At 40.7% G+C, this 26408-nt stretch overlaps 1 protein-coding gene across 3 annotated transcripts in view; it reads right to left on the bottom strand.

The window, feature by feature from the left end:
• The window catches only part of cog5 (component of oligomeric golgi complex 5), a 48751-nt gene that overhangs the window by 3863 nt on the left and 18480 nt on the right, over positions 1-26408 (bottom strand). For all 3 annotated transcript variants that reach the window (XM_034578554.1, XM_034578557.1, XM_034578556.1), the window contains 12 exons: positions 18322-18452; positions 12630-12789; positions 11552-11664; positions 11351-11428; positions 7835-7916; positions 5251-5455; positions 4373-4534; positions 3290-3389; positions 3040-3150; positions 1675-1737; positions 873-976; positions 117-354 (listed from right to left, as the gene is read on the bottom strand). In XM_034578554.1, coding sequence (XP_034434445.1) covers positions 117-354; positions 873-976; positions 1675-1737; positions 3040-3150; positions 3290-3389; positions 4373-4534; positions 5251-5455; positions 7835-7916; positions 11351-11428; positions 11552-11664; positions 12630-12789; positions 18322-18452 — 1547 coding nt within the window. The remainder of the gene's footprint in view (positions 1-116; positions 355-872; positions 977-1674; positions 1738-3039; positions 3151-3289; positions 3390-4372; positions 4535-5250; positions 5456-7834; positions 7917-11350; positions 11429-11551; positions 11665-12629; positions 12790-18321; positions 18453-26408) is intronic.

The following is a 26408-nucleotide window of genomic DNA, read 5'->3' as shown; positions in this document are numbered from 1 at the left end:
TTGTTCATGTGTCAAAGGCAAACTCCAGAGAAAGTCTGGACCCAATTGCGCGGACATCAACAAGAGTTCGAGTCTACACAGCCTGGAGAGGAGCAGTCGGACAACATCCACCTCACCTGAGCAAAGTCAGCAGCCAGTCGCATCTTGCCGCCCTCTCCCAGTGGGCGCAGCAGGCTGGCGTGGCGGAGGAACAGCTCAATGGCTTTCTGAGCAATGGACTCAGTGCTCTCGTAGATGAAATCTGTGCACTGGATGTGTCTGAAGTAGTCAGACATCACCCTGGAGATGAAGCCCTGCAGCTCCTTCATGTAGAGGGAGCAGGGAACGTCGGGCTTATCAGGGCTGGACAGAGGCCTGCAAAACAAAACAACAGGCACACATGCAAACACAAATGACGTTTAATCATTTGCATTTTCAATGGAAAACATGTCATTTTGTTTGGATAATGAAACCAAAATGACAGGAGGTTTTAACTGACGTGTATGGGCACCTGAATATTGTTTGAGGATTTTATGTGAATCATATTCATTCATCTTATGTTTGAATAGAAATTATATATTAATTATATAATATATATATATACACATGTGTGATAAACCCTAGGTACATTATTTAGGTTTAAAGGGGACAGGTAATGTACTTTAGTAACAGGTTGATTATGTTGTTAAATATTGTTGGCTTTTATTCAGTTTCTACACGTCGTTTTTAGTTTTTATGTGTTTTAAGGATTCGCTTAGTTTTGTTTCCGAATGAATGCCTTGACTAATATTCCCTGAGCCATCAGAGAGTTGTGTCCCCAGAGCAGGGGGATTCAAGCAGTAACTAAATTCCTCCAGTCAAAGCACACTTCTGGACACCTGGAAAAGACCTACCCTGCAAAGTCCTCCTGGTGGAGCGTGATGATAATGGCCTCTATGGAGTCGCTCACTGACTGCAGGAGAGGATGCACTGCACTGCTCATCAGGGTCTGCACTCCCTGAATCACACAGAGAAGAAGTGCATTGTGGAAGGATGTTCAGGAGAAACATGAGAAGGTGGAAGCAGCAAAACCCAGACTTGACTACAGCTCCTGTGCATCAAATCACATTAACTACTGCTCATTACCTGCAACTTCGGAGCCCCCTGTTGCCATAGCAACACCTGTGAAGTCAGGTGAGCAGTAGGTACATATACATGAGGTCTGACTGCTTTTACCTTTGAGATAGGAACACGCTATCAGCTGTGCGGATGTGTGTGTTTGTGTTTCTGGTGATGAGAGCATCGTGAAGAAGCGTCTTATCTCTGCTCCGTCTCCACAAACAGAGATTAAATATCTGATCAACTAGAGAGTGTGAGTTTGTGTGTGAGACAAGAATGTAAACCAGTGGGATGCAGACAGACTCCCATCACGTAAACCTTCCTTTTACAACATGTGTAAAAAGAATGCAAGTGGGTGCACAGGTAATTGATGATTGATGTCGATTGATGTGAAAAATGAAACTTACTATTATTATTATTACCATAAAGTTCTGAACAATATTTTATGAATTGGCAAGAAGCTCCTTTAAAATGATAAACCCACAAGCAGGTAGAATACAACACATGTATATGTGCATGTAGCTTTGCTTCAAAGAAAGAATGAAGAATGTCAATGAAAATGAAAATATATATATTAATGAATGTTTGCTGAGATACCTCCAAAGAAGAAGACAGGGCCTCTGCAGCAGCCGCTGGACAACCCCCCAAACCGGAAATAATCTGCAAAAATACAAAACACAGGAGGACAAAGATGAAAAAAATATAGAATTAACACATCCATAAATTAATAAACTCTATTTGTATAGCACATTTATACATAAACTCTTTTTCTATGCAACCTAAAGTAACAGTAACAAAAGGCTGTCTCGCCGTAGTTCCAGTCTTAACTACTGGTTCAGTTCCATAAACTGAGGCACTACACAAGAAGGGACTGTCCCATATTTAAGGAGGAAACAAGACAAGAGGCAGAGAGCCACTGCAAAAACGCTACAAATGTGATGTGCTCTCTTTTACTTTAAATCTAGAACTCAGGTGAACATATGGTGGCACACCCTAACCCTAATTTCGGTTTTGTCCTCGATTCATTTTGAAATAGCTGTCATGTATCTAAATTGTACTACTTGGACTGAGGTCGTCAGCCACTGGAGACTGGACAATTTAGCTGAGTGCGAGCATGGATAATGAAGAAAGAAATGGGCCAAATATATAACCATGTGGAACACCAAAAACCCTGTTGAATATGGAAGACACCAGAAAGAGGAATGTTTGTGAAACATCAACTCAATATTACATCATAGAACAGGAAGGCAGTGAGGAAGCTCCTGGACTATTAGAATACTGTTTTCTTCAGGGTCTCGCTAATGATGTGTAAATTTGAACTGGTCACGTAACGGAGAACAACTGTTTCAAATCACTTAAAACTTTCTAACATATCTGTGTTTTGCCATCTCCCCTCGCAGTTCCCCAACCTGTCTTTGTCTCTTTGTCTCTCCCTCCACCTACATGGAATAAATTCTCACTCGGCTCTCACAAAGTAAAATTTGAAAGCCTTGAGGTAATTTACTGCTGAAGGAATCTGCTGGTCGGCTGTGCCAGGATACAGTACACATACATCTTTAATGGAGAGTGCAGAGAGACACATTGCACCCCGACTACTTTACTTTATATCCCACTTTAACTTCCTTCCCTTGCTTTAATCTACATGTGTGCTATGTGACATCTTTATACATTATAAAGCTAATACATGGTTAGAGAAATAAAGAACAGTAGATGGCGGTAATGCACCTTGACGTTGGTAGCCAATCGCCAATAAACCGAACAGAAGATATAAAGAAAGAGGTAAAAATCACAGCTGGAATATAAAAATCTTTAAAGGGTGGTTACCATATAATAAAAGTGACCACACTTTAGTGCTATAATATTTCTCTATGGATTCATCTATGGCAGTTGAAATTGCGCATTTACATAATGTCCACATTTGCAGGTTTATTCATCAGAAAAACAAGCAGTATTTATTCCCACCTTGGAGACAGCCAGCTGCAGACGGAAGAGGGAATTGACCACAGCAACGTTCCTCCTCTGGCCCTCTGTCAACGGACCAATCACCTGACTGGCATCGCCCTGAGTACTTAACTGCAGACAAAGAGAGGTGTAAGTAATGGACTGGTTGATTGAAGAGACACACCGAGAGGTGGTGTGTGGGTTATATACAACAAATGGCATTTGAACAGATATGATTTGCACCAATATGCACACGTGACTCTGCACACACCAGCTGTTCGGACTTGACGCAGAAGAGTTGGACGGTCTTGGCAGCATTCTTGGCCACAGCCAGGGAGAGATCTGGATCTACCGATGCTACATTCAGCTCACTGCGAACAAACACACATACCATTCCATTTCAATAATGTAACTTGGGTAAATACCAAATACAAGTGGTACGCTTTGTTCAAAGGTAAACTGTGCATAATCTTTTTTAAATGAATACGGAACCATCTAATTTGTAACAACTATGCATGTACCTGCAGGTTAGGGAGAGACCACTGTATTTTATGTCAGATCAAGAAGACACATTATAAAAAGAATATAGAAGGAATAAAGAAAGAATATATAAAGATAGATCCCAGTTTAGTATATCAATTTATATTTTTTTACATTAATAGGTACAATGTCCAATTAATGCTTCACACTTTTAAGCCTCACTTCATTGATTTTCTTTTGTGAGTATATAAGCGAATAAGAAAAGTATATTGGGATGACATTTTTTTATTTATTTTTTGTGACTAAAGGCCTCTTCATACATACTTGTTGGTCAGCTGGTCATACAGCATCTGTAACCCTCTAGATGCCAAACTGCCTGCAAACAATTTTTGCAACTTTCTTTTATGATTGGCCAAGAATAATGTGCAAGGAAGTGGGCGGAGTTACCTCTTTCTTCACACAAATACTGTCACTTTTTATTAGAACATTTCTTCTCTTAAAATTCTTAAGAGAAGAGGCTGTGCTCTTATCCCCAGTTTTTCAGTTTTACCCATCAGTTTTTTTTTGTTTCTTTCATATTCTCTAAAGTTTCCATGCAAATTACAAAGACTTACAAAGTCAATTTTGTTATAAAGTTGCAGAAATAGTCAAATAATACTGGTGGCTGCTTATTCACAGTCCTTGTTCCAGGACTTTCAGGCTATAAATCTATCTTTGAATAAATGAACAACATCGTGTTATGAATGTGTAAGCGACAGATAATGTCTTGTAAGATAAATCAAAAGCCATTAAAGACTGTTGAGTGACAAGCAGAGAGTGCTGCCACTTCCAGTAAGTTTCTGCTGTGACTCAAATTGCCATGTACTGTACATGCCTGCTGATAGTCTTGATGATGCTGTCCAGCTCGTCACTGGAGGGCGGGTTGCGGCCTCCCATAGGGAACACAAGGTTGATGGGATCAAACAGGCGAGAGAGGGACTTGGAGAGGTAGGCTGCTTCATACGGCTGGAGAGAGACCTTCAGAGCCCTCTCTGGGCTGCACACACATGCACAAAGAAATTGACAAAAAAATCCAAAGAGAGGCTAAATGTATGTAAGTCCAGAACCTCTCACTCAGACATTTGCGTGCACACATACAGCCTTGACGGATAAGTTTGGAGGACGTTTAAAACTGAACTTGAAACATTTCTTCTGGAGTGATAAGCAAACAGCTGTTGATGCAAACATTAGCTATGTAGCAATAGCAAACCTTTCAAATACAGACCCCTGTGGAACTATTGGAAAGGCAAGGGAAATTCCTTTGTTTTTGGATTGAAGATAAAAAAGACAAACCTGAGACAAGATGGTGGTTACATCTAGCTGAATTAAAATAACTCCGCAAATAAAACCTTTGGTTAAAACCCACACATTTTCAAGTGAGCAACAGGTGTGAAGAACAGCCCAGATGTTGCCTTTTACACAACATATACACAGCAATAAATGTGTTTTACCACTAAAAAGTAAAGGGGATAACTGCAACCAAGACACATTGAGGACAGATTATGATCCAATCACCCAAACCACCAGGTGGTCAGGGACCCACTGTTATCACATCGAAGACAATTGTAAATGCAATTGCCAATGTGACTGAAGTCCCGGCCGCTGGGCAGCTAGCAACCATTAGTCAGTAAACATAGGGAGCCTAGCAATCCTATCCTCAGTCCTTCTTATTATTGTTATTCAAGAGAAAAACAATTCTGTGAGTGGGTTCACCTGTAGTCCTGTTTGCCATGTGTGAAGAGGTCTTGGCTGTCTGTCTCTGTGGCCATGATCTCAAGTGACACTTCCATTCCTCCGCTGCTCGTTAGAGCCCCCTGCAGGCTGGCGCTGTACTGCTGCAGGCGGCGCCACAGCTCATTGTACAGGCGTAACAGTTTGGGGTACTCTCCTTCAAATGCTTGCTTCAGAAAGGACGAGCCTAGGGAGAGAGCAATGAAGACAGGGGCAGTGAAAACTAACATTTTATTACAAAGTGAAGCTTGGAACCACCGGAACGCCTCCTTAAGAGTAGCCTCACGAGGTCAGGAAAGGGACCAAGAACGGTAAAAGCTTTGTTAAAGGTCACAGAACAACCTAAAGGCACACCATCTCAGCAACACTATCAATCGAGCTGTTATTGTGCCAGGGCTAGATGGAAGTCTTTGAGTAAAAGGAAATGGCAGTCTGAGTTCGCTTAACAGCATTTCAGAATCAGAAATTCTTTATTGAAACCTGCAGGGAGGTTGTTTATTACAATCGAAAATGGCAATTTTATCAATAAAATTTACAACACAACAAAGTGAAAGAATTGCAACTATTATGTCTACTTGCTCCAACAACAAAAAAAAAAAGGAGGCTGAAACATGCAAGATGTGTTTGTTTTTTGAAAAGCCGCTGTGACAGACACAGAAACCTTCGACTGATCAATTTTGACCTCCCTCTTATCCGCTGTCCACTGGCCATGAGGCTATCAATGTTCTAAATCAGTGGATACCAACTGCTTCCTGCTAAAACATATATCTTGAAAAAACAGCTCCGAAAGACATTGGTTCAGGACTAAATCCACATTTAATGCTTCAATCATTCAACCAGCTCTAGCAAAGAGTGAAAGGAGAAATGGGAGAATCAGTTGTGTAGAGTCGGACAATATACAAGCATACGTTACTGACACGCTCTGAGCACAAAGGAAGTGTGATCAGAAGCTAAGTATGGTAACAAGCAGCCAAATGCGCCTTTCCTGTTCTCACTTTGTTATTCCCTGCAATCAGACAACTCTCTAATGAGAGGGGGGGGGGGGGGGGGGGGGGGGGGGGGGGGGTGTTTGTGTGTGTGTGAGAGAGAGAGAGAGAGAGAGAGAGAGTGAGAGAGAGAAAATATTATTCCTAGCATAATGAAGTCTTTCTTTTCTTTGAGTCCAGCCCTCACAGAGATGCTTATACACCCACTGTTCATTTTGTATTTACTCATTTTTTAAGGGGGGAAGGGCATTTCATTTGTTTCACTACTGACTTTAAGAGAGACACAGATGGAGAACAAGGGGCGGATAATTTGTGAGGTGAAACTACAATCAGTTCAAAATTGTTCAATTCCTGAGAGGCACTTAGCATCAAATCACTTTTCCTGTGTGCTGCAATCACTGACTTAACTTTGGGATTTGCGTTACATTGGTCCTGAGGAAAGCAGATGAATGATAATCTTCCTCCCTGAGACGTTTTAGTTGAATTTCGATTGATAAATTAGCTTTACATTATAAACCACAGACAGACCTTCAACAGCTCAGCTGGATGCTGAGGCTACACCTCGTCTACACCGAACATGGAGTAAAATCAGCATAACAGCTCAGCTGCCGTGCTGCTGATTCAGCTACACAGTTACACGTCCAAGGTGTGAGGGAAAGGTGAGCTGTAACGTGTACAGCTGTGGGTGTAAACTGCTATATTGATAAAAACTACAGCACATTTGAGAAATGAGACTGAAACACATGCTGTTCACTGTGAGCAGCCCCACTGCATTTCTCGGCACCATGGCTCTGTCGTACATGTCTTGGCCACAGGTTCAATTTGGCTTTTCTTTAATCCATTTAAACAATACATCTGCAGTAAAGACGGGTTCCCCCCCCCCATGGAGATTTTGATCTACATACCTAGATAAGCAGCAATGTGCCGACAAAGGCAGACAAAAAAGGCCGCGAGCTCGTACGCATGGATTTAAACCATACTGCATTTTAATCACATGTTTAGGTGAGTAACACAAAGTAAATACTACTCTCATTTGTTTATAAGGCAACTCAGTAGGGTGGACTGCATACCACAAGTTTTTAGACTAACTCCATCCCTCCAGGTAGCCACAGTTTTCTTCTGTATTACAATATGACCTTTAAAACTACTACAATTATTATAACTACGTGTTTAAGATAAATAATTTATTGGACTTTCTGATCACTTGATTACATATTCTATACTGCATCGACACACAACGATAAGTGTGTGTTGATGCATGGAATGTAGCACAGCCCAACAGCGTCTTACTATGAAGCTGCTGAGCGGTCCGACCGCTCCATGAACAGCAGGCTGCTCGTTTCTCCCAGCCCCATTGATTTCCTGCTGTTAACTGAGCTCTTGTTACAGCCTGCTGATTATGGCTCACTAAATGAAGCGTCTCACTAGTTGTTTGTGCTGCTGGTGGTGCAATATCCATCCACTGTCTGTCTGAAAGAAACCTTAAAGACGCACATCCTATAAGTAATTCATCTTTGCTTTGAATTAGAAGCTCCGACACTTTAAACACTCCACATCCTTCAGGGGAGATCCAATCTTACCTTCAGTCGCTCTGTGAAACTCCTCACTCAGTGTGTTGGTTACATCTGTCCAGAAGGTATAGAGGATATCCGGCTGACCCTCCTGTCAGGTAAACAGAAAAGAAACACAGTAGCATGAGTTACAGTGATGGTAGATGTGTTCTCACTCTAATCTCCATTGCCATTGCTGTTTGTCTGGTTTCCAAAATAAAATCAAATTGAAAGTTGTGCTGATGATGACGCTATGACCTAAAATAAATGTATACATTTTCCTAATGATATAAGACTGTTTAGGACTCTTTTGGCTGTGTTACTACTGTTTGGTAGTTCACTATCTGTCATACTGTATATCCAAATCAATACTGCAGCAGTCAGTGCATAAATCCATCAAGCACCTTCTGCATAAATATCATAAAACCCGTCAAAGCATGTTCAGCGTGGAGGAAAGGGGCCGATAGGTGTTGTCATGTTAACATGGACACCAATGCCTCGGTTCAACAGACTGACCCCGACTGAGGAAAGCGCTTTAATTATTCAATGGGACCTGTGTATGTTTGTGTGTGTGTGTGTGTGTTTGCTTCTCCAATGGAGAGCAGACGACAGAGAAGCCACTGCATCCTCACTTCCTGCTCAGGTGATCCCCCAAGTATTTAACTGTGAACGAACCCAGGACACATTGAGGACACATCTGAGATCACCTGATCAATCAGACCCCATTCAGAGGTGGTCGGGGATGCATAGGGTCACATTCTTTGAGCTGTGTGAGTGTGAATTCTTGCACTTCTCAGATTGACAATCTGTTTGTTATCAACACTGACCACCACATATTGATTGTCTATTTTCACTTTACCAATTCAAAAGAGTAATATTTTATTTCACAGTAGAGCTGAGCATAGCACAATGATATGCTCAGGCCATTCAGACTTCTCTCTCTCTTTCTCTCTCTCTGCTACAGAAGAACTAGACAAGCCTGAACAGAGCCCTGACCCAAACCCAATCCAACACCTTCGGGATGAACTGGGACACAAACTGTTCTCTCATCACCCAACAGCACTGCTGGACCTACTGTATATGTCTGAAATGGAGCAACTCCCTGGTTCTAACATCTGTTGGGAAGTGTCAAACCAGAGCAGTGCAGGCTGTTAAAGCCATGAATATATATGCCTGGCGTCCATAGAGCTGCTAAAATAGAGAAGTTTGGAAACGCGGCCCAATTTCAGTCTGAAAACTTCGGTGCAGTATTTTAGTCTGAGCGGGCAGAAACGGAGATGTTCAGAAACGCTCACAGCCGCTTGCTGGTCGGGTCTATTTGGTCACAACGTAACCTTCGCTGATTCGTTAGGCTCCTATCACATGACCCCCTTCCAGAAAAAACAAACAACCGCAAGTAGCCTCAGCAACCAGTGTAGCACGCAACATGGATAATCGATTACAAGTGTTGCTGACCATGCTTTCCTTGCTAACAGCGGTTGTGCAGTTAAATTCTACATTTTACAATGATACAGCTGCCTCCATGCATATGAGATTAGATTTGTTTTTTAGCAATCAGTGACAATTCCTGCGTCCAATGGGATGTGCATGCCTTCATGTTTGCATCGTTTGAAAACAGTTTTTTCAACTAGTAGTAGTTTAGATACATAGCAGTGTGGATGTAGCCGTAGACCTAGTAACACATCAAAGATGGAAGCAGGAGACTGATCACACAAAGGTCTTTTATCCAGCTGTAACATCAGGAAATCAATTGTAAAACTGACAGGGGACCACAGCCTGGCAGCAGCGATTGCAGTTATCTCATGGAGGGTGTTAATAGCCAAGCAGCAACATTGAGCATTCACAGTATAGCTGGGAATATTTCTCCTACTGAGAGCTGAATGAAAGGAGTTACAATTATCAAGAACTTAAGAGTGAAGGATCTTCTTTAGGTCTGTTCATCATGTCTAACTACCCATGCTTTTACTGCTCGTCAAAGCGGAAGAGTGTTTTTCTCCTCCTGTACAATAAGTGGGTGGTGAGTTAATCACATAAAGGAGCCATGAGCAGAGGAGAAAACAAGGCAACTTGGACAGAACTGACCTGTGTGTCTATGCAGAAAAATGCTGTGAGGATGTGAAATGTCTAAATTTGAGGGTTTATGCATTCATGGTACACTACACTCGTACAAAATATGATCATCCACATGAGTTACAGCTCATTTATCAGATGGATGCTTCTCTTTCGCTGCCTGTCCTTTGTAACAGAAACACGTAGATCTGATAGGATTTGCAGCATTAACTGATGTGGCTGCTGACAGCGCGACTGAGTCTGTTCAAGCATCTTTCTGTGGACACATGGCACGAAAGTGACAGTGCAGCTGCACCGCTGAGGAGCCTTGCATTTAGACATGTCATTAGGTCTCCAACTCACACCTCCATCACTGGGTAATTTGTGAGAGCTTTGTTTCCATAGTAACAGTCTCCCGCTCTGATTTGTACAACTAGGTTTCAGTGGAGGTAAGAGAGCCACTGATGGTGGTCATGATGATGTGTTAATGACTGCCTTGATTATGACTGTCTGTCTTTATCTGTAGAGAACTGCCTGTCCACACACACAAAGCAGAACTTAACATTTAGTAATATTTCATCTTAAAACTAATTTCACTATTCCTACATTTCACCATCCTTAACTTCACTCTGCACCGTAGACTGTTCATTGAAAGGCTCTGTACACAACGCCCAGCACACAAACAGTACAACAGTGACAGTACATTGTGGAACTGTTTGGGGAGGACTCACTAATGACAAGGAATAATTCTGAAGTAGTTCTGGAGAATTACCACAGGCCAAGCAAACGGCTCATTCAAAACAGGTAGGTTTAGAACAGGCACTGCACTAGTACACACAGTGACAGAATTAATAATAATTTGAGGTGACTCTTTTCTCACACACATTTAATGTAAAAAGATGGATCCACGGTCCTTCTTCTTTGTAAAAACACACTGACGATATCGTCTTTTTCATTATTAGTGCTTGTAAAAAAACCTGGTGCCTACATTACCCACAGTGCAATACAACCACAGATTGGTCAGAGATTCCAGTGTGTTCGTAGCAGATAAAATAACCTGGAGCTTCTAGTCTGACCGACACTTCAAAAATGTGGTGTTTGGTGTGAGCAAAATGTGTTTCCTTACAATAAATGAACAAAATTTTATTTAACAAAATGCCCGCTTGTGTCTAAAACGATGCATTCTAACGGGCAACCTTAACCTTTTTAAATGTTAAAATATCTTTATAAATCTTCTAATACTAAAAATGAGCTGATAACAATGAGAAGCAGACTTACCATCTGTATGAAGCTAGCAAATACCTAGACATTTTATAAATAAATGATTTGGTCTTTTATAGTCTGCTGTAAAATTTGTATGATGGGGACTTGGAGGAGTCACTGTGCTGTGTGTGTGTGGATATGTTGTTATTTTTTGTGGCGCCTTGACACTGTTGTCCTGTTTGCAGATGTTATTGTTATTCTAATACCCGAACCAGCGCAGTGGCATCCACCCACCTTGCTGATCTCATCGATGAAGCAGACATGAGTGACAGGGTCCCTCTTCTTCATCAGGACCTTCTGTAGATGCTGCACCTGTGAACATGCAGCAAAGGAAACTTCACACCTAATTCATCAGCCCCGTTGGCCGCCTGGCTTTCTTTTAGAAACGTGTGATTCAACACCGCCATAAATTAGAGGCCTCGGGCAGCTGCGCACCTGTCTGCAGGCAGCGCATATCTGGTCCATCAGCTTTTCCAAATTGGTCCATAGAGCAGCACGGAAAGCGGCTGTGTTCCCCGGTGTCGGCAGCACTGCTCTGCCTGGAGCTCCTGAGGAACAAATTAATTCATTAATTCATTCATGTCTTTCATTTACTGTTCATTGTTGTTGTTTTTGTTACTAAGATCACAATGAAACCAGTACCATCATCCCAGTATTTCACGTTTGACCATTATTTGACTTTTTTTTAGCTGATTTAGAACAGCATCTCAGATTCTTTGAACATAACAGAGGAAGAAGAGCTTTTCTGACAAGTCTATTTTAAGACAGAGAAACATTTTTACCCTGCGGAGCAGCAGAACTGGAAGCAGGCTATTGTTGTCTGTGTGTGTGTGTGTGTGTGTGTGTGTGTGTGTGTGTATCACACTCACACACAGACAACAATTTTACCTTTTATTCTATTAAACATTTGTATTTGTGCATTATTCTATTCACTTCCAGTTTATAGGTTGTTTTTTTAACCTTTTTTTAACCTCTTTCCTAACTGGTTTTTCTATGTGGGTCAGTACAGTTTTTCCTGATTCTGATTCATAGTAATGAAGGACCATGTCCCCCAGTGCAACAGCTTGGTACATTGATGTGTGCACGTGGGATTTTCTGACACAAAAAACTAAAAAAGGTTTTTGGTTCTAAAAAAAGACCAAGAAACCTTTTGCTAGGTTTATTTTTTTATGAAGTGACAATCCCCAAAAAATGGTCTTAAAATGCCAGCAGTGGAATCCTTATCCTAATGAGGGCTGTTATCTGAAAATACTTTCTTCATTAATTAGAACAATGAAGTGGCTGCCTCATCGGAGCCCTGAAAATAACACAAGCCCTCCAGCCAGAATGGACTATTCTCTGTGGCCATGGTATAATAATCTATTTTGGATAAAGCCACCCGATGAACTAGGGCAAATTACAAGATGCAAAATGAGGACGATGTAACCAGTGTGTGTGTGAGAGACAGAGAGAGCGAGTGTGTGTGTGCCTGTGCATGTTTTAACACTTTGACCATATCCTCCTTGGGTCTCACCTCTGGGGTTGGACGGCTGTGTCAGGCCCTTGATGTCCAGAGCACTTGTGATGTTGTCCTGTATGGCGGTGCGGTAACCCCCCACCACACTGCTGATCGTCTCTCTCAAACTTCCCAGGTTGTAGAAGACCTGCAGGGCCGTGCCGACCTGGCTTGGATTCTGATCAACAAAAGCAGAGGACAAGACAAAGAGAATGGAAGTTGGCAGTTGTCTAAGGAGCAAAATTTTCCAACAGAATGAAATCAACTTAATGAACCTGGTAGTTTCACACACAAAACACTCAAGAACAGAGGTGACGGCAGTAGCTAAAAATACAACTCACATTGATTTAATGAGAGAGAACTGTGAATATGTGGCACGGAAAAGTCAAGACAAAAAATGGCAAAGGGAGGAGAGCTTATCAACACTCCTTCTAGTAAATCGCCAAAACATTTTCTGCTCAGCTCCTCCAACGTGAAGACTTTCTGTGTTTTTTTTTGTTTGTTTAGCTGTGTATCGTAAACTAAATATCTTCGGGGTTTGAATTGTTAGTCAGACAAAACATGCAAACGTCACCTTGGACTCTGGGATAATGTGATGGCATCCGACACTTTGATAAACCAAACTATGGATAAATGGAGGAAATGGCTGACAGATTAATAGATCTATTTTCTGCAGCTCTATTGTCTTTCCACACAATGATAAGGGGAGAATAACAAGGCAGTGTTCTTTGTTTCTTTAACAAGATGGATCTGTCTCGCTGCCGTATTTCATTACTCAAAATTATTCTCTCACATCATAGGTGGAGAAGAGGTTCGGTCACAGTAGGGAAGGAAAAACTAAAAATAATCAGGGTAGATCAAAGTTATGACTTAAGAAAATACTACAAGGTAAGAAGTCAAACTTTGCACTTATTGTGGAAAATATGCTTTTTAGGTTTCTTGTCCAGAGCTCCGCGTTGGAGCTAGTCTATAGAGGAGAGGTAGAGGAGAGGAAGAGGAGAGGAAGAGGAGGGGAGAGGAGAGGAGAGGAGAGGAGAGGAGAGGAGAGGAGAGGAAGAGGAGAGGAGAGGAGAGGAGAGGAGAGGAGAGGAGAGGAGCCTCTACGTGGGTCAGTTGAGCTCCTACTCAACAGATGGGCTACAGGGTCTCTGCTGGCACAGTGAGAGCGTTGAGGTGAAACTCGCTCCCACTCAGTCCCGGCAGCACGTCCAACTGCTTACATAACATTCACAATAAACAACTTCCTGAGCTGATATAAGAAGCTGTTGCTGAATCTACCCGCGTGCGTGTATGTGTGTGTGTCTTTGTGTCTCTAGAGCCCCATATGTCCACGCACATAACACACAGTGAGAGAAGTTGTTAGCCAAGGCTACTCCAGCAGTGACCAGGATAAAAATAATTCTTCTGAGGGTTGAGTACACACAGGAGACAGGAGCATGTATGTGTGTTGACTTTGGAGAGAAGTGCAGTGTCACAGAATCCTGCTGCTTCACACAAGCACCTGCTTAGCTTCAAACTCACGTTTTAGACAAAATACTCACACTTCCTGCACACATTTCACATTAAAAGCCCTCCGTTTCAAAGGGGCACAATCCCTTCTTTTTCCTGACAAGCTGTTGTAGTGAAACAAAAAAAGAACTACCAAAAAATAAGTATTTCTGTTCAACAGAGAAAAGGTGTTTCTCCTTTGGTTTCTTTTTCATTGGAAACGTAACATTTTCACACATAAAAAGAATTCACAATAACCACATTATCACAATATCTATAGAAAGTTTGAATAATCCTAACAATGATATTACCATTAATTTAGTTTATTGTGTGATTTATCTCATTTTTGGCAAATTACTTATGCCCCCAAAAAATTACAACATCCTAGAAAATAGTGTGTGATTCCAGAAGTAAAAACCCCATTTACTTTCTGAATTGAGATTGTGATTAAAAGCCATAATATTGCATAACCATACAAGATTGTGAAACAATGTTATATGCTCCGTAGAAGTCAAAAGTCCATATTATATCCACTGCATTTTAAGAATAACATGTTTTATTCGATGTACGACATCTCTGGTGGAGCGTTACATTAGGTTTACTACAGAGCAACCATGATTTCTCTTTGGAATATGCTGCAGTTTGTCAGATGAGGAAAAGAGTTCAAAGATGGAAATCACTACAACAAGGTTAAATTCAAGAAGCACTAGAAGTCATTCACTCTTAAGAAGAAAAAAAATTGTTTTGCTCTGAATAAAAAAAAAAAGGATTATCTGAAATTTCAATGGAGAACATGAATGGGAAATTTATTTTGGGAACCAGAGCATACTTAAAGTGGTCGTTCACTGTTACGCTATATTAGGGTTGTGCAAATAGATGATGATCCCACTGACATTGATTATCAGTGGAATTCTCATTAAATGTTAACTGTGATGAATCATGTATCTTCAAGCAAATTCAAGTCTGTGCAGGTCGATTTTCATCAAGTAAGATTTTACCCATCACATGAGATGTTACCCAGTTGAAATAGTACAAAGTTTAGAAAGTCAATATGTGGTAGTCGGTGTTGATATTGCGGTGGGTTGCCACACATAAATCAATGTATGTGAAACACTGAGAAGTGAATATTTTTGGTTCATTATGAAACAAAAACAGGCCAGAGGACGTCAGCTGAGTAGGCGGTGCCAGAGTGGGAACATGCTCTGTGTGCTTTCTTTGTTCAAGCTGCAGTATATTCACTATAGATTTTGAGAAAATAATCACTCAGCCCTAATAATGATAAACTGACCCTGAAAAGGTTTATTTACTTCAATGAGACCGAAGAGAGGCCTTTAACTGAAACAGGCTCATATAAGAGACAGAACTTTGATCCTAGCGCTATATAATCATGAATATTTGAATAAAGGCCTCCTGTTTTGTGATTTGCTCTAATTTTCATTTGTTATAAAGAGATTCAACACACGAGTCCTATCAAACCATTACAAACAGTGTGTGGCTCTGAAGGGGCTGTTTCCAGATCCTAAAAAATGATGATGATATCAGGATTCTCTTGCAAGAGGCTTGAAGCTTCAGATATTCAACAGAAAGGCTGTGAGATTATATCCACAACTATGCTGTTAAGTTGCACTGTGGGATTTGTTGGATCCAATGTTTTTTCGGAGTTGCTCCCACATACTTGTCAGGATAGTCAACACCCAGAAACTCTGCTGTTTCTATTATGACAATTTTGTCTTTCTTTGTGTCTCTTGAGTCCCCCGACCAAAAAGCAATGCGGTAGAATCTCACTGCCGTTAACATGACTCAACAACTCCTCCTTCCTGATAACCTGTTTTCCTAATAAATGCGGAACAAACCTCCACCGCAGTCATTCCATTAGTAAAACAACAATTACATCATATAGATTACTCTGCTGCTTTAAGACTCGCTTGGCTGAATTATGCCGTGTATTCGTTTGGTGAGAGAAACAGTCTTCACAACAGCTCCTCTCCTCTCGACAACAGCATCTGTAAAGATGTTCCATCTTACACTCGGCACAGAGCAGAGCCGAGCAATTTTCTTTGATAGTTTCAGATCGACACAGCAACGCCCATGTAGGAAAAGCACTCACTCTCATCTGATCACCCATGGGTGCAGTGGTGTTATAATGAGCTGCGGTCAGGAGCATTGTAGATTTATTTCTATCTTGAGACTGCAGGGAGCGATTGCACTTTTGACCAACAAAAAACGGATCTTACGTCTGTGGTGCAGTATTTTCACAATTTCACTTACAGGGGGCATTATCAACATAGTAAGATGCAGCTATAAAAGGCAGGTGCACAACATCTCTGTTGTTACACACACAAATGGTTTCCTTTTTCCTCTGCAGAAAAAGTCAGCCCAGATCAATCCACTACAAAAACCTCACCTAGCTTTTAATGGGGGGAAGGGAGATGGAACTCTGATTGGTTTATGGCATGCTACACCAAAACACACCCATGATTAATTAAGAGACTAAGAGCAACCCTTTTGAACCACGCCCCTAGCACAGTGACCCTTTTTCATGCCATTAAAATGACCAAAGTAGATTTTGGCTCATCATAAATGTACTTGCTCTGTGCTTCTTGTATTGGTCTCTTATAATGGATCACAATTACTGCCACGTAACGTGAATAAAACTCAAATACATTACTTGATACGTGGATGTGATTTGCATCTGGGTAGCATCAGGCAAATTTTAGTAGACAATGGTGAGGAAGACAACAACTCCCATGATCCCACGGTGCTTCACCATGTCCTTTCTCAAAAGGATGCAGAAAAATTAGTCCACGCCTTTGTTACATCCAGACTTGATTATTGTAATTCCATATTATCAGGCTCCAGCAGTAAGTCATTAAAGACTCTGCAGCTTGTCCAAAATGCTGCAGCACGTGTCCTGACAAGAACCAAGAAAAGAGAGCACATTTCTCCTGTATTAGCCTCACTACACTGGCTTCCGGTTAAATCTAGAATAGAATTTAAAATTCTCCTCCTCACCTTCAAGGCCCTTAACAATATGACACCATTATATCTTAAAGAGCTGTTAGTACCTTATCAACCCACTAGAGCACTGCGCTCGTCTTAGACCTGCTCTTAGTTATGCTGCTATAGGTCTAGAATGTCGGGGGACACATGACACACGGAGCTTCTCTTTCCAGCTTCTCCTTCCTCTTCTCAATCGTTATCACATCAAAGTAATTCATATCCCATCAATACATGTTACTGACTTGACTTCTTCCCCGGAGTCCCTTTGCCTTATCGTCCGCAGATCCAGGGCCGCGGCTGTGGCCACATCATGGATTAGGATCTGTGGATCACGTATCAGAGGTCGTAATGGTGGATCCAGTATGGCGGATTCTGCATCGTGCTGGCTGATCGTGATAATAAAGGCAGATCCTTTATCGTGTTGGCATCAGATACTGGTGGTGGACCACGACCGAGGTGGCAGCTGATGATGGATCCTAATGGCGGCAGTGGACAATGACTGTGGACTATAGTGGCATCCGATCTTGATGGTGGATCATGATCTTGCTGGCTGCTGACCATAGACTATGATTGCAGCAGGACTGCTCGATACATAGTATTTCTCCTCAGACACTTGACCACTAATGACATTAATCCACCAATTCACTGACCTTCAGTTATGCTTCAAAATGTTTACCCTTATCAATGCTGCTAAAACCTTTATCTTGATGTTCTCCTTTACACTTGACATCCATTGCACTTCTGTCCGTCCTGGGAGAGGGATCCCTCACATGTGGCTCTCTCTGAGGTTTCTACCTTCTTTCTACCCTGTTAAAAGGGTTTTTTAGTAGTTTTTCCTTACTCTTGTTGAGGGTTAAGGGCAGAGGATGTCACACCTTGTTAAAGCCCTATGAGACAAATTGTGATTTGTGAATATGGGCTATACAAATAAAATTTGATTGATTGATTGATTGATTAAACTAGGTCTTTTGTTATTGCTTTAATTGAGAGACCTCTAATGGCTGAAGTTATATATTGTAAATTTAACAGCAGATTACAGTCAGAACAGGTGAGATGAAAAAAGATAAATAAATGAATTTTATTTTGATCCACTCATTACTGAAAAAAACATCTTTGATCCCTGCTTACAACTGATTTTAAAGTCAGTTCCTGGACAATCCAATGAGACCAAAAGAAGACATCTGTGTTAGTATAGTGTGTGTGTGTGTGTGCTTGAGTGTACCTGGATCTCCATGCCCTGCTCCAACAGTCTCTTAGCTTGGTTCTCCACCTCCAGTCTGGCTCTACTGATCAGCAGCAGGTCATTCTCAATCACCTCAATGCCGCTCAGATCCACACCTTGTGACAGGTAGTCTTGAGAGAGAACAAGGACACACAGGTCAATACGTACAGTACATACACAAACACACAGACACGCACACAAAAAAATAGCATGTTTTTGTTTTGTTTTTTAAATCTCCCCAACATTCCAAAAGCTCCATATGCCCATAGTAAGTAAGTAAGAGAGTTATAGTATTGTTGACAAATACAAAAACTTATTTATCCACCATGTGGAAACTTGCCTTTGGTTTTTTCATAAAAACCTAAATACATTTCACAGTAAATCATCACAGCATTCACATTCATAAAAACTCACAAAGCACAAGTCTAGACTACTACACACTATATCACATTAAACTACTACACAAGTAACTGCAGCAGAGTCAGGAACACCACCTGTTTCCAAATCTGCCAGATTCTAGTTTAACGATACCTTTACAGCTCGTAGGACAAAGGAGTTTTTATTACAATTCTATTAGCCATCAATGATGTATATTTTCTCCCAGAAGGTAGAAGTTCAAACTGTTCAGTGGATGGATGAGGAGGGTCATTAATACTTATTTCAGCTTTACTTCTCTGTTCATCATACTACTCTGCTGCTTTTGTGGCCTCCCAAAGATTGACTGTTTTCTGCTTAGTGTTGACGACCACATGATCATGTAAGAAGATGCTTTCCACAAGGCCCTCATATAGTTTCCAGGGCATGCAGTAGAACAGCCAGTGTCATAAGAGACAGAGTGCTACTGTTGCTTCAACTCTTAAGGTTGGTTGGTACAGTTGTTGTAAATGGACTGCATTTATATAGCACTTTCCTACTGTTAACGACCACTCAAAGCGCCTCACGCTACAAGTCACATGCACATAGGCTGCTTCTATTTATAGGCGCTCCTCTGTCACACATTTCATTCCCACACTCACTTTAGAGTTTAGTGTTTTTACCCAAGGACGCTTTGACATGCAGACTGAAGGAGCAGGGGTTGGAACCACGGACCTGCTCTACCTCCTGAGCTGCCCCACTGTATTGGAGTGTATTGCATTTCTAGTGTTTCAGGTGTCCATGTATATGCACAAGGAAACTGAGTACTAGAAACAATATATCGCAGTTGAAAACAACGCCACCATGAAATCTCAGAAACAAGTCAACACTTCTCTGTACACACACTTCCGTGTCTGAGCATTTAGACATTCACACTTAGCTTTTCACTGTTATTGTGTTGGATCTGTGCTGCATCACATTGGTTTCGCATTCGAATGTTAGAAATGTGAACACAACCATAATAACAAAAGGCAGATTATACCTTTGACATCATTTAAATATAAAATAAAAAGCAACCTGACACAAAGTCAACAATATAACAATGCATAATGTAACTATATACATTAATAAATGATAATGTTTGATAAAGGATTAACAAATGAGAAACAAGTGCGAGGGGATACAAAGCTTTGTTAGCCTAGCATCTAGCAAATTAAATGTCCCAAAAAAAGAAAGAAAATTTAAACAAAGCTGTTGATAGATCAAATGGCTAGGTGAAGATGAACAGGAGAGATACTATCAAAATAAATAATAAATCAAATAATTTAATGATGGCAGCAATTAACATTAATTATAACCTGTAGCGGCCTTGACAAGGTCCAGTTTGTCCCACAAGCTTTATAATGATCCGAAAGTTTTTTTACACAATTGTTTTGCCCTGTTGATCTATTGTAGAGCTGTGTGCAGCAAATTTGTTTGCCCCACTGTCGTTGTCTCATCTCTCTCACACACATTGACAGTCTGTCACAGTCAGACTGACCATCGGCAACACGGGGAGAGATACTGCCCTGTCAGTGGGCCGTCAAAACATCCATGAAGTTTTTATTGTCCTCGAAGACAGCCAGACTGAGATTTAACATCTCTGTCTATGTACCTGTCATTCGGTCCCTGATGTACATGTTCGCAAGCGTTTGCTCTAATGCAAAGCATTACTGATTATTGTTTCCAGGTTTTTCCATGGACACCAGGGGATGGTTTCTTGAGATGACTGACTGGTCATGTAATCACTTACACAACAATAGCTCAGTCAATATCAAACTTCATCAACACGTCTTCTTTGTGATTAAATTATCGTATTTCTGTAATTACACTGGACAGAAAAGATGACAGTTGGACTCATCAGCTCGACAGATTTGTCAGCGGCACTTGTTTCCGAGAAGCACATAGCACTTCTGACTGTGTGTTAAACATTCCCATCCTGCTCTGTTCGTTCACACAGGCCTGGTCGTACAGTATATTAGAGGAAGATATAGTGCTTGACCTCGCAGCCTCAGCTTGTTTTGATATGAAACTGGAATTTCATAAAACAAGACATGAGCACCTGTAGCAAACACTTGAGCTCTACCATGACGATTCTTACTGCAGTGACACTGAAACTGCTGCCAAAACCTTTTAAACTAAGCTTTTAGTCAAGTCCCCGAGCAAATGCATGGACAATGCTGAACATGGACATCTATTCAGCAAGCAAAGAAGATTAAAGTAGGAGCTGGTAGAGCATGCTCGAATTGGAAGACAGTGGAGTTGTGATGGGAGAAGACAGCACACAGCAGAATAATTAATGTGTTGGTTAACAGCATGCTGGTGCACCCTTTTTACTTCCAACTTCATAGTATGATTTGAATTTGTAAAGCTACAAGGAGCCAGTGAGGAGTACCCAATTAGAAAGAAGGAAAACATCAGTCTATGAATAAAATGTGTGTATAAAATGTATCTTTGTTCATGTCAATATCTAATACACTGATTATCATACTGAATATAGTTTTATAATTGTAATCATTCAACCTGATACTGAGTAATGCCAGGTGACATCTTGTTAAGGGGCAAGTATTTTGTTTCAATTTGACCTAACAATTCAGTAGTAGGTTGCAAATCTGTCCAATTGTAACTTTCAGTTGACACAGAGGCAGTGTTTGCTAGAAGCGGGTAACGTAGCATTTGTCAAGATTATTACAAATAATATTCTAAATTATTTTATTTTAAACACAAACACTGCTTTCAGACATGCACTGAAACCTGCAGATCCCTCGTACTGTGTTCTGAGGAGGTGCATGTGTGAACGCAAATGTCTGAGTGAGAGGCTCCGGATTATCTGCAGACCTGGCCCCCGAGTATAAAGGCCGTAGAAAGTCGGGAGGATTTGATGTGAGAACACAGCACTGGTTGATGACGCTTCTAACATGTGACAGACACAAAAATGAAAGAATAAAAAGATCTCCCCATGAAAAGGCAGTGTCATACATGTAGAAAACACACACGAAGATGTCAAGAGAGTTTGTGGTGATAAGAGCCAAGAAAATCCCATAATCTCTGCAGCGGAGTTAATGCGTCACTTCCTGCCTCTGTCTGCTTTGATCTGAGGTCAGTTAAAAAAGAACATCAACAACCAAGATTAAAGGTTTTCCACAGGGAAATACTGCTATTTATATCCCACTGTCACATTACTTCCGGTTAGTACTCATGAACTGTGTTTTATGTTTGTCTACAGGGACATCTTTGAGAAATGACCTACAGAACCCAATAAAGTGTCAGTTAGGAGGAGATACAGAGGCAACGTGTTTGACATTAGTAACGTTGCTATTACTAATGTAATGAAAACAAAGAAATAGTGTGCATGTGGATGTAAAATACAGTACATTTGACATTTCTTTTCCACTTTTTGGACCATGAGTTTTGGTATTTGCACTGGTTTGTTACCTGAGTTTGACAGTTATAGAATGTACTGAAGTCAATGTCCTCATGCAGTATTTTATGCACTGTACACATTAATTAGACCACTAAGATGTGTCATCATGAGGCATTAACTAGCATGGGAAAGACTGAACAGGTTTTACAAAGCAGCTTGCATGAGAAGCAAACAACCTATCCGCAGCTGCTGTATGATACCCTTTCAAAATAATGTAAATAGTGATATACTGTAGATCGGTTGACAGTGGAATAAAGTTGACAGAGAAGTCAAACAGAGAAATGTCTAATGTTTCTCCAGCACCACCGACTATTTAACTTACAACTACATTTAAAAAAAAAAGCTCTTTATATGTAGTAAATGTGGATATGATTCGATATGAGTATACGTAGTACACAAAGCAGCCAAAACCTTTAAAAGGAAAACAGTTCACTTTATATCCTGTTTTGAGGCAATTATCTCAAAGCCTGCTGAAGATCTGTCAGCCAGGACTGGTGCTCTCAGGGCAAGAAGTCAGAGTGGTCATGTTGACATGTCATCCGTCTGGCTGCTCTGTTGCCTTTACTTTATCTAATGCAGTAAGTGTGTACTTTCTCGCATTATTTTGAGCACGGAAAATACTGCAATGTATTATGTGTTTCCATGGACAGCACTGTCTCCACACACACTGGTAAGATGAATGTGGTCAAATGTCTTCAGTGGCAGCATAGCTAACTATTCTGACCTGCCAGGTTGCTGAACTTGGTCATCTCAGTAAAATACAAAGTCTGCTGGGGTTGTACTGTTGTATGAGGTAAAAGAAATACAGATCATATTGTCATTGCAGTCCCTACAGCCGTGCATTGAGGCTTGCTTTGGTCCTGCTGAAGTTAGAACTGAGGCCCAGAGCAATAACATTCATATGTCAGTGTCAGGAGAGAGCAGACAAAAACCGGGACTTTTGTCTTAAAGGAAACATTGCAACACATGTTCATCTGAAGATTTGCAATGCTGACTTTTTTTTAACATGGACATCCAACATCACTGGTAGTCCATTGTGAGCATGAATTTGTACTAAAGAAAAGCAGATTAAATACAGTCTGATGCCATTTGAATGGGAAAGTGTAATGCAATGTATTTGTGTGAACAATAAAAAGAGAAATTGAAAGAGTAGTTTAAATGTCTTTTCTCCACATACAGTACATGGCCAATCATTGCATGTGACTGTCATGTTGTTGGTTTCTGAAAGTTACAGATATAGTTGGATATCAGCCCCCACATTCCAATAAGATACAGTGTGATGATCAGTCTCACCTCTCCTCAAATTAGAAACATGTTAGTTTGCAGTTGATTTTACTGATATGAATAAAACAATGAACTGTACTTTCATGAAATCGAAACGTGAAATCTTTCTTTATCCTGTTCTTGTTCATTTCTTTTCTCTCATGTCCAACCCTCTTTTGATTTCAGCCCTAATCTAAAATTATATGTTTTTTAAAACAGTAAGATAAAACGATACAGGGAAATCAGCCGCTCATTATGAGAGGAGAGGTGTGGAGTGTTGGCACTGATAGCAAACCATTTTAGATGTGCTATTTGTCTAGAGCAGCACATTGTTTGCTCTTCTTCCCAGAGAGACAGAGAGATGGAGAGTATTATCAGGCAGGTGGCGGGCTGAGACACAGAGGATCGGGGAATTGGACAGAAGCCACATTCAATTCAAAAGCAATCCGCTCAAAGCCTCAACCCAAGCACAAAGCCTGCCAGAGACCACGATGGAACAGCTGAGCCCAGCATCCCTTTGCTTGTTTAGATATGTTTGTAAGAGAGAGGGGGAAAAAGGTGAGGTTAGACCTTTCTAACTTGTGTCATAATATGGTCAGAGGGATAAACACACACACACACACACACACCACACCACACCACACACACACACACACACACACACACACACACACACACACACACACACACACACACACACACACACACACACACACACACACCACACCACACACCACACCACACCACACCACACCACACACACCACACACAGTTGTCATTTAATCTTTACAATTTGTATTAATTATCGATTATTTGATTATCACAATAGTAATTTGCACATACAGTACATTACCCCCTAGAAAATTTGCCATTACAAAAGCAATATATCAATCTTTAAAAACCTGTTTTTTAAAGGGAATGGGAGACGGCACATGATTGATTAAGACACTACATGCTCCCCTTTGAAGCATGCATCTGGTGCTGCAACATTTTCATTGTTAAACTCACAAAAGTGGATTCAGACATGAACTAAATGAACTTGCTCCATGTGCTTTAGACCATGAGATTACATCGTCAGAGCCCTGTGTGTTGGCTCCCAGGGGAAACGTTGTGCTCTGCCACAGATGTGCCCGTTTTCAATGCTGGGGAAATTCATTCAGCTCAATCATCATTGGACAATGAGATGACCTTTACCAATCATCGCAGGTAACCCATACGAGAGCCTACACTCAACAACATCAGAACTATGACAGCTTTGTAATGTTTGAAAATTGAGGTGAACAGCAGAGTGGGTGGTGGATGGGAATAAGCAAAAAGTAGACAAAGGTACAATTTACATAGTCAGTGGCTAGACACAATACATCAGACACATAATGCATTCTTTATGGCTGCAGAAAAAAAGCTGGTAAAGAAGTTATCTAAAAACCGATTATGTCACATTATGGCCATTTTATCTCTTTGATGCGTTTACTGATTGAAGCAATGAAAGGGAGATGGTGAGTGTTGTTGTTGTTATTCCGTATTTTCCTGCCATCTGGCCATCCAGTCAAGTTCAGCTTTAGAGTTTGCATTAAGAGGAAATTCTCAGCAGAGGACCGTTTGGAAACGGTAAATGGCAAAATGTATGTCCCCACTCAAATTTATGTCAAGATGGAGGACTTTATATACAACGGATAAATATAGGAATATAAGACTCTATGTGAACATACCTATTGGCTGTATGCTTGAAAGGTTTCTAGCTGATGTATTGCTAAAATGTTTGAGAGCATTCAAGACCTCCTAAGCCAATTAATTAAAGTATAGTACATTTTTTAAATCTTTAATTTTTTAAGGCTTTGACTTTTGAAAGAACACACATTGTCTGACAACTATTTAGTCTAGAATGATCTGTGTAACAACCCAAAACAGAACTCTGCCAGAACAGAGCATGAGTTTTTTTTTTTGCAGGAAGTTTTCTTTTTTTTGAGCTTTCAAGAAAAAGAATGTCTGAAACAGCCTCATGTATAAAGAAGCGGCTGTGCAACTGCACTGTGTCACAACTAGTGTAAACCATGATATGACAATGTGTGCATTTGCTTAAAGACACAATGAAATGAAATTTTACTTTCTGAAATTCTAAACTGGATATCAGAGAATTGAGTGCTCCGTTTTTTATCATGTTTGATAATCATTCCCTATCCACTTCCTTCCTTACTTACTTTGAACATATGTCACATTATGTAAGCACGGAGCGCCTCATTTTTCATAACAGGCCGGATGTTTTGTGCTTCTTAAGGGTTTCCCTGATCACGTCTCCAACAAGCACCAACTCCATCAACATTATGTCATCACGACAGGGATCATCCACTGTGCGCCAACCTGGACTAACATCTTTGGCAATAAGCTTACAGTGTGTTATAATCATCCCCTTTCTGTCCCTGTTAAGACTTATTGTGAAGCAGCTGCAGTTTCTTGTAGCCTTACTCACTAACATTAGTTTATCAGAGGACACCTAAATAATAAAATGTATAATTTCCATTTCTTCCTTTATAAGTAACTATAGCAAACTATTCCATTATCGGGTAAAGTATTGACTATTTTTAATCAAATAGCATGCCCAACAAATATAGTGTGCATTCTCTATTTTTATGACACAATGAGTAAAAAGCAGGACATTCCTAACCCTAACCCATTTTTATGAAATTAAGATTTGTACGTTTAATTTGGCTTCTTATTTTAATCATTACTAAATATTTTTTACTAATTAAATAAACACTTAATGGGGCAGCTGTGGCTCAGCAAGTGGAGTTGACCAGCCAATGCATTAATGAGTGAATCATTGTGTAATGCTTTGAGTAACTCCATAACCGAGGCAGCATGGTGGTTTATGACTGCTCTTTAATACATTTAATACTCATCTATGCACTGGTTGTCACTCATGTGCACATCTCTTTGAAATAGCACAGCTGGTGACTAGACAAAGGCTAGTAGCCTTTAGGTTTGCCAGCAGAAAAAACATCATGTTGCA

The sequence above is a fragment of the Hippoglossus hippoglossus genome, chromosome 23, assembly GCF_009819705.1.
Source record: "Hippoglossus hippoglossus isolate fHipHip1 chromosome 23, fHipHip1.pri, whole genome shotgun sequence".
Taxonomy (NCBI): domain Eukaryota; kingdom Metazoa; phylum Chordata; class Actinopteri; order Pleuronectiformes; family Pleuronectidae; genus Hippoglossus; species Hippoglossus hippoglossus.
Note: the sequence above shows the minus strand (reverse complement) of the source record. Positions and strands in the feature narration are given on the sequence as shown.